This window comes from Orussus abietinus, unplaced genomic scaffold, assembly GCF_000612105.2.
Source record: "Orussus abietinus isolate OABI.00-Male unplaced genomic scaffold, Oabi_2.0 scaffold7, whole genome shotgun sequence".
Classification (NCBI taxonomy): Eukaryota; Metazoa; Arthropoda; class Insecta; order Hymenoptera; family Orussidae; genus Orussus; species Orussus abietinus.
The window spans coordinates 1,294,661-1,308,959 of record NW_019394453.1 but is presented as its reverse complement, the minus strand read 5'-3'; the positions used below and the strand labels follow the sequence as shown (position 1 = coordinate 1,308,959).

Here is a 14,299-nt window from a genome sequence, read left to right as displayed (position 1 = left end):
ATACTTCGCCGACCCCGAATCTCGACAAAAGAGTCGCCCTGCCTCTCTTTGTACATGTTTGTATTGTTCGGCCAGAACACTCGAATGCGATACTTCTTTGCCATTGTTGGAGCCGCCATTCAGGGGTGCGCTCGCCTCCCATTCGGTAATGGCGAGGTGTTGCCCGAATTAAGGGCGTTTCCAAGGCCTGCCCTTTAGCTCTAATTACCAGAAAATACTTTTCCTTCTTTCAGGAAAGGAAACTCTTTCACGTTTTTCTATCGCAATCGAGAAATTACGGTTACACCGTTTAAGAGAATATAGTGTAACTTGGTATTCATTTTTCTCCAACGTTTTCAGGGAACGTTCAAACGTGGTAATTTTTCCATATAGTTTCATAAAAGTCATGACGTGGTATAATGGAACCCTGAAGTTACTTAGAGATTTGCAATAAATGTGCATGGATGCGCTTTTGAGACAACGAATTTATAATTCCACAATCACCTTATGTAACGAGCGTTAAGATTTTATGAATATCATTAACAGTGTATCCCAGCTCAATCGAGGCCGTGTTATTCGGTTCTAATTGCCAGAAAAATATCTTTTCCATTTCCAGGTAGAGAAATCCATGGAGGGTTCTTCTTACATGAACCAGAAATCATGGTGATCCAAAGATTTGCCACGATAATGGTCACTGTCCATTGCGCTGTCTTTATCGGTCTTGTCTGCTGACTCAGAGACGAGAAACATTTTCAGCTAACGTGAGTAAATATTCGTTTTGAAAATACTAGCTTCTGAATAAACAGATAACATTGTTGGCAGATGATTTCTCCTAAGAGAGGTGGCGTTTCCAGATTACCGAGACAAATCATTACCGACCTTTCTCGTCCTCTTTATGGTTCTTTTTGACGTGGAGGTGGGGACTGTGAGAATGCCCAACTTCACGCTGGTAATTGGTCCGTGAAAATTGCCGACGGGTTTCTTTTCGGGGAGATGAGGTTGCAGACCCTTCCCAGAAGAATGCATCTTGCAAAAAGCCTAGGCGGCCCTTTTGAAGCGGTCCAGGAAGCGCGGCATATTCGGTGGGAGCGTTTACGAAGATCCCATCTCGAGTCTCCGGACTCGTTACGTTGATTTGCTGCATCTCGTCTTATCTTTCATGAGAAAAGCAAGAAGTAAAGAGGCGGGGGTCGGACTCCATTAGTGGATGGCAGTCCACTTCGGGGTTCTGAATTAGTACAGGCGTGGGGATTGATCAAGCTGGACGTGTCTTCGACTCGACTTCGATTTTTCTACATCTTCGATCGAAGCCTCTCAAAGGCATAATTATAAATACAATTACGTGAGTATAACTGCACTGAGAAAAAACATTCCTTGAATCAACGAAATATATTGTTAATTTAAAGAATTATTTTCTAACTCGTATAAATTCAATTAAATCCCCATCATTCCAAAGAAACGTCGCATCCAATTTCTTGGAGTTCATTAGAGTCAAGTAATTATTCTTTGAATTAACAAAGTGTGTATTTAGTACTGTCCAAAGAAATATTTCTTTGGTTCAATACAATTTTTCTTTCTTATGGAATTAAGTGGATGGGGTTAAATAATTTTATTTAACGAACGAAATTTATTAAGGTAATTCGGACAATTATGGATTAGTAGCTTTCGTTTGTCCACGAAATTGGACACATCCGGAGTCGTGTTAAAAGTGATGAGTTGGACGCTTGATTAAGTCATCCGAATTCTTATGTTCGATAATTTCTACGTGTCTAATGACGAGTCAGGTTCAATTAATGTAACTCGCAAGATCCCCCTGCAAGTGGAGGGTCTGTTGATTCGCTATCTGGTCCCGGGATTTACGTCATTGGATTTTTCATTGCTCGTATTATCGCCGTTTCTCGAAGTGATCTACGTGCTTCCATCCTTGTGATACTCGTGCGGTAATAAGAGTACCGATACAATGTACCGAGGAAAATAATTTATTGACGATGCATTGGAAGTGCATCTCACTTCTTGGGGGTGCATCAAGGTCCGTACTCATACCTCGCATTTAACATTAATACGACAGATAAAAGACGTTTACACGGCTAAAAGACGTCTTTTAATCCTATAATAGGGAATCATATACATACGTCAATTTTCCACAGTTACTTATTATCGATATTTTATTTTTTTTTTTATTTTACAGGAATCATTTGAGGAACTCCACCTCCTGGAAGTGTCAAGGGAAGCGGAGAGTAACAACTGTGACAATGTAGAATGCTGTAGTTTGTGGTATTGCCTGAAATTGTGCGGAATTTGTAATGTCCTCGACAGCTGTCAGAATCAGCTGATCGACCCGAGGGCGAGCTCGTGAACGACATGCCGATTGAGCTCGGCAACGCGGAAGAGAAATAAGTGTTAAGTGACTGTGTCAAGAAACCGTGTAAAAAAAATAAACAGGAAGAACAATGATGTTCCTCAACGAATCGCTGCTCGTGCTGATGTACACGGCCAATATGATGGCCAGTCTTCCCAACGAAACCGACAGCAAGTCTTCGGAAAATGGACTTGAACCTCACAATCAAACCACCACCACTTTGTCTCCTGAAGAGAATGAGAACAAGTTCGACTTTGAAGACGGTAAAATCACCTAGGAATTCTTATTATGAGTCTGAATTTAATTTCTGTATATACCCTCTATAATTAGATGCAGATGCATCGGTATCAACGTTCGAGTGCTCGTACTTTTTTCCTCAGAAAAAAATGACCTAACGACTTCCTTGAGATGTTTTTCCATAAGCTGAAAATTTATTAACAATTTTTAATATTCTATGATTACGCCCTCTGTAATTAGATATAGATACATCGATAGTAAAGTTTAGGTGCTCACACATTCTTCTGAAGGAAAAGCGATATCATTTCAGAGAGGATGTCCCTGTCGCTGAGATGTCTTACCCAGAAATCGCTGAACAATTTTCCGGGTCACTTTTCGGGGAACGATATTGCATGCAGGTCACTCCCTACGTCACGTGCAGTCATATGCACATGCACTAACATACTGTTACGTCTCCATAGCTGGAAGACACAACATGGTTCTTGCTTCGAGGAAAAGATAAAAGTCTGCAAAGAGCATTATCACGAGCTAGCCCAGATAACCTCACGAATCGCAGCTCGTGTCTATCCTCTCCAAGTGAGGGAGTGGTAAACAGTGCTCCGATTTCGGATTACAGGGTCAAATTTGAGAGCTGTTGACTTTCGAAATTGCTTATTTATATATATATATTTTTTTATAGTGGAAACGAGGTTAAAATGGCGGAAACGCGGTAAAAAACGACCTTCCAGACCCCGTGACATCGTCCAGATATTTTCAAATGTACTTAAGACCCCATATGTTATGTGGTGCCGGGATTCGAGGAGATTTGATAGGCTGAGCTTATCTAAGGTCACGATTAGTAGATTCTCCTTGAACCGTCCAAGCTGGGTCTTGCGAGCCTCGAGTAACCCTGTGGATCATCGAAGTGCCGATCGATCGGAAAACCGTGATATATTGCCCGAACTTTTGTCAAAAGTCGTTTACATGTTTCTCATCCTTGCCGCTCGGAAACGCCTGGTGCATGACGATCCATGATCTCGGGATGAGTGTAAATAAAACGGGTCGCAGGGGCAGAGTGCGCTCATCGTATCGAAAGAGGAAAAAATTAATCATTGTTGACCGTGGGAATGGAAATACAATTTTAATTACATATTTTGGTACTCACTTCTTCTTCAAAGGTTCTATTCGCGTGAAGATCCGCGGCAGCGTCTCAGACAAGTTCATGGACCTCGGCGGAACACCAAGTCTCTTTACTCTAACCATGGTTCTACCGGAAATGTATTTTTCTATAAACGAATATATTAAAAAACGTATGTTGTTTTCAGAGTGGTACATGTGGAGATGCTACCAACCATACGGCTGCTTCTACATCGGCCTACCATGGTTCGGAGAAAATCGACCAGTTGTCAATTTCCCCGATCGTCCGGATGTTATCAACCCGACCTACAGTCTCTACACTCGTGACAATCGCGAGGGCGCCTACAACCTCGTAATCGATCACTTCAACACCATCTTAAACTCCCCCTTGCGAAAGAACGACAGCAACCTGTACTTCGTCATCCACGGCTTCCTGGACAACGGAAGCAGAACCTGGGTCCTGGTGGGTTTAGTCGTTCATCAAAATTTTATCTTCATTTATTACGAAAACCAATGATTAGCCAAACCGATTAACCCCACAAAACAAGAAGTAGAGAAAATTGATAAGTATAAAAAGTTAAGGTATTATGAAAGAGTCATTCTAGATATATACTAGAACCAAGGATACATTTTTTCTTTTTTTTTAAATGACATTTCATGAGCATCGCATCCTTCCTTAGGGCCTCATAATCACTTGCAGTTTCAAATTATTCGGTGCATTCAATTTGGAGATGTTTTATAAACATTTTGACATTTTGGTATATATATAGAATGACTCTTTCATAATGCATTGAGCATTATTGAATTTCATTGATTGTAAAATTTGGAAAAAGTTCAAAAAGTGGAGTTTATCACTTTCGTCCGTGAACGGTTGATGTACTACTGCCAATTGCTGATGGCTGCGCATTGTTATTCCAAATGTTCCTGATTTATAGAGAATCGTGAAGCAACTCCTTATCAGAGAGGACTGCAATGTCGTAGTCGTCAGCTGGATCGGCGGAGCTGGACCACCTTACACCGATGCCGTGGCAAATACGAGATTAGTTGGTGCCATGACAGCCAGATTGGCGGCACAGCTGATCGAAGTTGGTGGAGTCGCGCCCTGGAGGATGCACGCGATAGGGCACAGCCTTGGTGCTCATATATGCGGTTATCTCGGTTACAACCTACGCATTAAATACAAGTACCACCTTGGCAGAATCACAGGTGCGTCTGATTTGATATGCCACTTAAATTGCCACTGATCCCCCAGAATTATTCATTACAGCGATTATTTGAGGGGGATAACTCCACCCTGAGAAGAAAAAAAAATCTGATGGACCAAGGAGATATTTCGTTAATTCAAAGAATTATTTGACTCATGACTCGAATAAATTGGATGCAACAATTCATCAGGATCATGACGATTTAATTGAGCTTATTTTAGTCAAATTCCGTGAATTAACAAAATAATTCTTTGATACTATTCAAAGTAACATTACTTTGGTTAAATGAATCTTTTCCTCAGGGCATGATTAAATAAAACCACCGGTAAGGTGGCTCTATATATATTATATACGTGATAATAATCTATAATTGACATATGTTATTCATTAATTCCTGGTACTTTCGTTGAAAATAATCTTAAACCCATGCAAATTTCTTCGTGAATTTTATGGAAGGGCCTGATTGTTGCAATATATTTTTCGCGGCAGATTAATAGGGTATAGTTGACATCTCGCTGCAGGAGGTTCTCTGAGTGGACTACCAAGTCCCCTCCACCTCGCTCTTGTTCGTGTCTCTCCTTCGTGGACCCTGCCCTTGAACCGGAAACTCACGAAGCTCTCCCGTAGAATGCCGATCGATTCCTGGCCGATCAGGACAACAGGGACGCGAAGAGAACTCCTCGCAATCGAGCTTCCTCTGTGCTCCAGATTCACACTTTGAATGGATGTTAAGCCGCAAGTGATGACCCAGCTGAACTTGAATTTGTCACTTAAGGTGTTACAAAAAGGTCAATCTTTATATACCAAAACGTCAAAATATTTACAAAACCTTTCTCCAAAACGGGACATACCGAATCGTTCGAAAGTTTAACACGTAATTAAGGAAGTCCTCACAAAGGCTTTAAAACTCCCGAAAATGTCATTATTTGAAAGAAAATGTTGCATTTATCCCGAACAAGAACCAAAGAAAAATTGTTTGTCTATTAATGAAGTTTCGTGAGTTTCAAGACCTTAATCAGGACCTCCGTAATTACGTGTTAAAGTTTCTAATGCTATGGTGTACCTAGTTTGGAGAAATGCTTTATAAATATTTTGACGTCCTGATGTGTATATATAAAATGGCTCTTTCGTACCACCTGACCACCGACAAGTATTAGATCTATTTCCTTTTTTTAAGTGAAACTCCTTACTCCAAGCGTAAGTTTGCAAATCAAGGAAGGACCCCCGAATTTTAATCAGCCAATAGTTTCTCCAATGTCAACCCAAGAGTGCTGTTATATAGACATCTGGAATGATTTCCGCCACCCTTTATCGGGTCTTCTGAGTCCGACACCCCCTCCATGAATTTTTTAAAAGTCGGGGGTGCAGTCGACTACCCGAGGCTGGTTACGTAGGCTATCGATCTCATCGGGAAGTACCAGGATAACAGGACATCGAGGACATAACGAGGGCTTCGATGGAGACGTCCTGCACCCTTGAGCCACACCCTCCCCTGGAGGAACCCGAATGGAACGGAAGGGTGGTTTTCGCCCTGGCCGAATCGACGCCCGATTCGCGAGCTGGCCTCCTCGTTAGAGACCGGGATTACGTCGGTTTTGAGACGAGGGAGTGGAGCCCGAAGGATGCCGAGGGGCCGAGAGAAGTCGGGGATGGTCCAGGTCCTTCGATCCCGCCCTAAGACCCGCCCGGAGACAACACCGAAGTAAACAGCCGTAGTAAGAGAACACGCCAGGAGAAGAAGTGGCAGGAGCCGGATGCTGGAATGGACCCTATGCCCCAGGCTCCGGAAGACCCTGAAATTTGATCATACAGACGATATCGAGAAGGAAATGTTAATTTTTGGGGATGAAATTAAATATGGGAGCCCCTTCATTTTAACGGCAAATAAATACTGTGCGAAACTCGATGGCCTGCACCTTTGATAATTTTGTTCGGAATATTAAGATAATGACTTGAAATATGCTTTAACACAAGTGAGGTCGAGAAGAAGAGACAGAAGCTGGATGCTGGAATGGACTCTGTGCCCCAGGCTCCGGAAGACCCTGAAATTTGATTATACAAATGATATTGAGAAGAAAATGTTTAATTTTTAGGGGATGAAATTAAATATGGGAGCTTCTTCATTTTAACGGCAAAGAAATACTGTGCGAAACTCGATGGCCTGCACCTTTGATAATTTTGTCCGGAATGTTATAATAATGACTTGAAATATGATTTAACACAAGTAAGGCCGAGAAGAAGGGGCAGGAGCCGGATGTTGGAATGGATCCTGCACTTCAGACTCTGGAAGACCCTGAAATTTGATCGTACAAACGAGATTACGAAGGAAATGTTAATTTTTTAGGAGATGAAATTAATATGGGTCGTCCTCAATTTTTTCCCGCAATTATAACACCGAATTAATTTCAGTTTGTGGAGCTCTGATAATTTTGTGTCCGGGATGTTAAGATAATAATTATTTAAGTATGCTTTAACGCAGATTCCGGGTGCAGAGTCCATTTTACGGAGTGCTGAATAATCTTGACGACTTTAAGTGCTTGACTTTAAATGTGTTTTTTTTTTCTTTTACTATTTCCAGGGTTGGACCCCGCAGCTCCGCACTTCACGAACACGTCTCCGTTGGTTCGTCTGGACCCAACCGATGCGAGTTTCGTCACCGTCATTCATACAGATGCGAGTCCTTTTATGAGTGGAGGACTTGGGATCAGTCAGCCCGTGGGGCATATTGACTTTTACCCTAATGGAGGGAGAAATCAACCCGGGTGCAACGAGGGTGTCCTGGACTCCATCAATCTGGAAAGTGGAAGCTTTTTCAAAGGTAACGTCAGATATCGTTATTCTTGCAAATTCGTACAAATAAGACGTACACCCCCAATAAACCCAAGGTAGTGGAATTCACATTTTATACAAGGAAATCTAAGGGAGATGTAAAAATTAAACGTTTATCCACCCACGGTTTTTTTTTTCTCTCTACGTTAAATATACATTTATAAGAAACGTTGATCTTGTATCAAGGTTTCGATGCGTTTATCCCTATAAATGAAATTTCGCGAGTTTCAAGACTTTCCTTAGAGCTTCTATAATCAAAAGTTTCATATTATTCGGGGCACCTAGTTTGGAGAACAGTTTTATAAATATTTTGACGTTTCGATATATATGTATATAGTGCCTTTCATACACCTTATGGATCTTATTTTTCTCTGGGAACGATTACAGTCAACGGTTTTGTACCATTTCTCAACGTGTGTTCCACCACTTTGTGCTTATTTGGCACGCTCTGCACGAGTTTTAGAAAAATATCGCTTATCAGATTTAATGTAAAAAAAAAAACAATCATTTGTCAAACTCTCAGGCATCAAAAGGTTCCTCGGGTGCAACCACATAAGAAGCTACGAGTACTTCATCGAGAGCATTAATACGGTTTGTCCATATCTTGCCGTTCCTTGTTCCTCCTGGGAACGGTTCCAGGAAGGAAAGTGCTTCGATTGTGTCAATCAATACTGCCCCAGACTTGGATTCGACGCCCAACCTGGGAATTATCGTGCTTCCGTCTATCTGATGACCGGATCCGAGAAGCCTTTCTGCAGTGAGTCTAATTTCTCCTTTTCCATGCGGCATAAAATATTTAAACTCGAATAGATAACTCAAGTCAAGGCGAATCCACGTACGAAGCATCCACGTACGATCCATTGGAGTTATCACCAGACCTTCTGATCGCAGCTATCTCCGATCAGAAAAGATGAGAGCCTGCACATGCGGAGAAACCCGGAGAAATCTCTAGAGATCTGATGGAAATCATCGCGAATAATCGACTAAGGAATTAACGAACAATTAGCGTTCGTTTCTGTCTCTTTATTAATTGTTTATGGTCAGGGGACTTTTTTCTCTCACCGGAGATTTGGCCAATAGTTTGCTAATTAGCCTGTTACTTTTCTTTATTTAGGTATTTTTTATATGAGGATCTTTGCTCGAAATTTGGTTGAGATGAGGTTAATTAGTGAGTCGCTTCATTTTCTTTATTCATCAGGAAACGCGGTAGAGTTTCGCACCAAGTACATGTAAAAGCGTGCGCGAACGGCACCATATACTTGACGCCAATGTTCGGCACTTCAATTCGATAAATATTTATTTCTCAATTAAGAGGACTTATATCACGGTTTGGCGTAATGAAAGTACATTCCATTTTGTAGTCTGTAATACTTTTTCTTTTTTTCGGATATTTTAGAGCCATTCGCTGTGTATTATTATTTACAGGAGAAACTTTTCGCCCGAAATTTGGCCAAGTTTTTGGCTATTCACGGCACGTCTTTGTTTCTTCTTCCACAGGGGGACACTATCGCGTGACCATTAACATCTCTAAGACCAACGAGAGCCTCGACCACGGCGGAGAAGTCGGGATGTTCGTGATCAGCGCGATCGGAGCGAGCGGCAGGAAGACGGAAAGTATGCAGCTGAGCGCAAACTCTCGGTACTACGAACCCGGAAGTACTCATACGGTGGTACTTCCTGGTGACCCCATAGGCGAGCCAGCAGCCGTAGAGATCACCTGGCAGTACCAGACCTCGGTGTTCAACCCTTTGACGTGGAGACTGCTCCACAAGCCCAGGGTCTACATCGATTTCCTCACCATCGACAGCCTCGAACACGGCCGAGGGTAAGGAAAGAGTCCGCCGAAATGATTTATCTCGCAATGCAAAATTGCGTCCCAAAGTAAATTGCATTAACGGCCTCTCGGCTGAGGGTAGACTTTATCGCCGGTTTAATGGACGCGCGAAGAAAAAGGGGCTCGTAAAAATGACTCTTCGGGAAGGATTTGCCGAGGGATAAAATCCCCACGTAAAAGCGGTATCATCGGGTGAAGTATTGCACCCGGGAGAGACTTTATCTACGGCGAAGCTGTCTAGATTGCATTGACGACAAATTCGCTCGAGTGATAAGTGGCCTCTAAACGCGACTAGGACTTTTATCACGATCTTAGGATCGGCCGAGAAAATTTCCCTCCGGCCTGCACCGATTATCCTAGACTGATTACTGCAGGTTTTGAGATGCATAGATATGCACTTGCTTGGAGGCAAGATAAAGGAGAAATTAAATATTGTCACTTTGTAAGGTTTCTTTTTTATTTTTAAGTTTTATTCAAATCACTCTTTCATTTCGCCTTAACCAGGTAGTAATTCATTTTTCTTCTTTTTTATCCAGGATCACAGTTTGTCCGGATGAGAGTAAAACCTTGATAGCCAACGAGCCGAAGATCCTGACGGAGAAGAACTGCCGCCACACGGAGCTGAACGCCGTTTCCTCTTGAAGGACCTCTTCGTCCTGTCGCCCCGAAGTCGGTGATGTCGCCCCGCAAGGACCTCGTTCGACGACTCCGGCCGGGCGGCTGCGTTTCCGCCGCGTCCTGATAAAAAAAAATCGGCGATTAGATCGCGATCCTGTCGTCGGGCCTAATTTATTGGACTCGCAGGACTGTCAAGGTAGTCCTTTCTGAGCCGGTGGGCAAGGTTACTCGCCGACACTCGTGCGCCTTCCAGGATAACGACTTGCACAGCGAGCGTGCTTGTCCTTTCACTGTCATTACGCGCCCAGCCAAGACGTGCTTCTCTTTCACCTCGGCGCTTTCATACGTTGCGGTAAATCATTATTCGACGATTACTATCCCCGTAATTTATAGTCGTAAGGTCCCGTCGTTTCCTCGAATGAGTTGCAACCGCGAGGGAAGAGCCTCGTTTCCAGAGCATAACGACTTAATGTCGGATTCGAGGCTGCGAGGACGATCCCCAAGAAGTCCTGAGCGACTCTGGGAGTCACTTTAAGGTGGTATGAAAGTGGCATCAATTGTTTACATGAAACTTTCACGCGAACTGGGTGCACCGAATCGTTTTAACAGTTACCATATGAGTACGGAGGCACTAAGAAAGGTCCCCACGCTCAAGCAATTTCACTTTTTATAAAAAAAATTACCCAATTCGCAGGAATGTTTTATTAACGAGATCCTTTAAACGATACTTTCGTATCGTCTTTAGTTGTCCAATCGAGCTATGGTCTGAATGAATGTTTACTCCAATTTTTAATGGACATCTTTTCCACTTTTTATTGTTATCCTCGATACTAGTTCGTAAGTCATATCGGTATTATGTAGAAATGAGAATGAGAGAGAGAGAGAGAGAGACCGCTTGTTTACGTAAGCTGCGAGCTCATGACTTTGTATACGTCGATGAAAACGAGAGGAAAGAAAAAGAAAAGAAATAACACGATTCCCGCGACGTGACGGCGCCTCGATTTTTAAGTATTTCCTTCGTGGCTCGTATGTACACCGGACCGCAGTCGAAGCACGATAATGTCGAATGGCAATGGTGAAAGCAGTTTTTACTCTGCTTTATTTTGCATCTCGTTAACGGCCTCGGAGGATTTTATTGCAAATCGAAGGACACGCCCCTGTGGAAATTTGGCGCGGCTCCCATGAATCGCGGAAACGATCGGAAGGATCGATCTTTTGCTCCCTGGTCGCTCTTTCGAATCTAGAATTTCGCCATTCAATCGAGATTCATGTCCAATAAGCATTAAATTAACAATCGACTCTGCAAAAGTGAGAAAAACTCCAAAAACTGGTATCATGCCCAACATCCTTATCGAAGGGCGATCCACGGATTTATTTATATTCAAATCACGAGTTCCGACGTGCAATTAGGATTCATAGTCAAGAGACATTAAATTCAGGCAATTCTTATTAAAGGGTTATGTAAGCCCTTTATCATGCCGACAATATTTCCGGGTCAAGTGGACTCCCTATAAATCGGGCTTAATTCGACCCTGACACGTATTTACGGATTCAGGAATTTTTTAAGTACCTACGTAGAAAATCGGTACGCGAGTTTCCATTATTTTCTCCTCGATGGAAACGGAAGTAGGTCCTGCCTAAATTCCTCTCACGGCATCGCGACAGTAAACGGGACCTCCATGTAAATTTCGTTACCGCGGAAACAACGTTACGTGCGCCCGTCGCGTATAATTTCGTAACGCGATTCGCCGCATTCGAGTTGTGCAACTTGAAGAGTACGAGTGGGAGTTCTTTTTTTTTCTTTTTTTCCTTCTTTCCGCGACCGACCAAGAGAGCCATCGCCTTCTAACGCCTCTTTTTACCCCGATTAAGAGGCATTAAGGACGCTCGTTTGCGATCGCGAGGATCCTGAATTTTCCGCAGCGATTGTCAGCGAAAGTGCGACACGGTAGAGAGCGAAGAAATTGAATAAAGCCGGGGAAAAAGTGCACGCGCGTAATGCAAGGTAGTTAGATGCCTCTTATTTAATGCGCTGAAAATGGCAAATGACGTCATGGATTTCCTCGTCTGGAACACATCCGGAATTCGCTGGCTCATTTTCCCCTGATTTTGCTCATTATAAGACTGAAACATTATCCTTTAATCATTAACTCTTATATAACAAAAATAGAATCAACGCAAGGCCTTGATGGAAAATTAGGATTTTAAATCCTATTAGATTTTTTCTTTTCTCTGTTTTGTTTATAAGTTACCTGGAGGTTCAGGATATTTTCTGCGTGGTTCGTCCATACATTAACACTTATACCTTGGGGATAAAATGAGATTCATTTTGTTTTTATTATTTTTTTTTACCAGATCAGGTCCAAGATACGTGACTTAACATTTCAGGGTACTCTTTATTTTCCTCCTTGGCATTATTCTTCCTTGTCGATTTTTACCTTGATGGGAAAGTGAGAGTTTATTGTATTTTATTTTCTGAACTGTTTGTTCAACCTCAAGGGTAAAGCGTCATTTATTGTTGTTTATTCTTTTTTTAAAAAGTGTTATGGTCGAAGAATATCGCAAAGGTGCAAAGTGCCACCGACTAATTGCTGCCGGAGTAGATAACAAGTGGCGTTGCATATTAACCGAATTTATAGTCGCACGTTGTTGGCCATGAATCAGCGCGGACATTTGCAAAGAAGGAAAAGTGGCGATCACTCACGTGGATGAAAAAGCGCCCATTAATATCGCGATTCTTCTGGCGATTGCGTCACCGGCCGTCGTTTAAGAAACATCAGTAGCCTGTCTAATTTCTAAACGGTTCCGCAATCTCGAATCCCTGCGTATCACGATGAAAACTGGAAATTCGTCGCCGCCTGTTCCAACTGACAACGCCAACGAAGTAACTCGTTTTACCGGGCTAAAACTAAAGCGAAAGCCGTCCCGCGAACCGGAATCGTCTTTGACATTGCACCTCGCATTTTGTTAGGTTTTCAGCAACACCTGCTCGCGATTATCCCTATGAATTATTATTCATTTCTGTGCGTTTCGACACGCCCGACTGCGGCGACGCGACGGTCTGTCGGCGGCCATATTGGAAATTTCGTTTTATAATCATTGATCGAGTTACGATACGTACAACCTCTTGACAATCTTCGTAATTTACAGAGAGACGTTGAACCAGTCCCCTTGATTTTCACCGATTTAACTAATGATCGAACGGGTGATTATGCGACGATACATATATGACGCGGTCATTGATTTCCTTCGCCTTTAACTTTTTCTTTCACTATATTCTCGTTAGCTTGTTTATTAATTCCGAGGTTTTCGCGCTGACGGAAGTGACAAGGGACCGTCACATTAGCGTTAATTCGATCCAATTCACGGAATGTGATTTACGTATTTTTTAGTACTCCTTAATACGGTTCACTGCAGCCGCGATTACCCGAAGGTGACGATTTAATGAGCCATGAATCTGACTCGACAAGTCATGAATTCCAAGTAGCTTCGGTTTACACGAAATCCGCGGATTTTTCATCAGTGCTGCGTGTTTTTAATAAGTTGCTAATTGCACCGTGTTTATACGGTGTCCTTGAAGTACTCCTGCATTGCAGGAACATTGAACCTGTCACGCAACGTTATTAAGTATTTCGCATAGAATGAGAACAAATGCGCATTGATTATAGGTATCGGAGAGGATATCAGAAAAATCCGGAAGGCCTCGACCTGGAAACATAATAACACCCTTAAACAATTTTATAAACCGATCCCATCTATATTTTATAATGCAAAAGAATCTAATAAATATAATAATATACATTCATAATTAAGAAAAGATAACATATATATTTATTCATACACTAATGGCCATTAAAACTGCAATACCTAGAAATAGCGAGGGTACTACTCCAAAATTTTCAAAAAAGTTATCCATGTTATAATAACAATGCAAAAATCAAAATTTCAATCGCATTCTAACCTCAGTCGCAGCAATTAAATCCATGATAATAATTAATTTCTTGCCTTCAATTCCTGATGTTGCAATTTTACTAATCAGGGTAAATATATTAAGCGACGTCGGCTGCAATCGTTATTCGCACTGAGAGAAAAAAGAAAATTACTCAACCCAAAGAAATACGC

General features: G+C 42.2%; 1 protein-coding gene across 2 annotated transcripts; it reads left to right on the top strand.

The window, feature by feature from the left end:
* The first annotated feature begins 1,203 nt into the window (after positions 1 to 1,203).
* LOC105704148 (pancreatic triacylglycerol lipase) lies at positions 1,204 to 12,164 on the top strand. 2 transcript variants are annotated; one of them, XM_012433128.1, is made up of 8 exons: positions 1,204 to 1,321; positions 2,168 to 2,601; positions 3,880 to 4,154; positions 4,627 to 4,897; positions 7,475 to 7,714; positions 8,249 to 8,482; positions 9,223 to 9,550; positions 10,096 to 12,164. In XM_012433128.1, the coding sequence occupies exons 2-8, from the start codon at positions 2,430 to 2,432 to the stop codon at positions 10,199 to 10,201; spliced, it is 1,626 nt and encodes a 541-aa protein (XP_012288551.1). In that variant the 5' UTR covers positions 1,204 to 1,321; positions 2,168 to 2,429; the 3' UTR covers positions 10,202 to 12,164. The 2 variants fall into 2 exon arrangements, with proteins under 2 accessions (XP_012288551.1, XP_012288552.1); XM_012433129.2 differs by lacking the exon at positions 1,204 to 1,321 and adding an exon at positions 1,907 to 2,008.
* The last annotated feature ends 2,135 nt before the right edge of the window (positions 12,165 to 14,299 follow it).

Coding starts and splice junctions, on each gene's coding strand:
- LOC105704148 (XM_012433128.1), top strand. CDS start 2,430: ATGATGTTCCTCAACGAATCGCTGCTCGTGCTGATGTACACGGCCAAT. Junction 2,602..3,879: donor CAAGTTCGACTTTGAAGACG/GTAAAATCACCT, acceptor TGTTGTTTTCAG/AGTGGTACATGTGGAGATGC. Junction 8,483..9,222: donor ATCCGAGAAGCCTTTCTGCA/GTGAGTCTAATT, acceptor CTTCTTCCACAG/GGGGACACTATCGCGTGACC.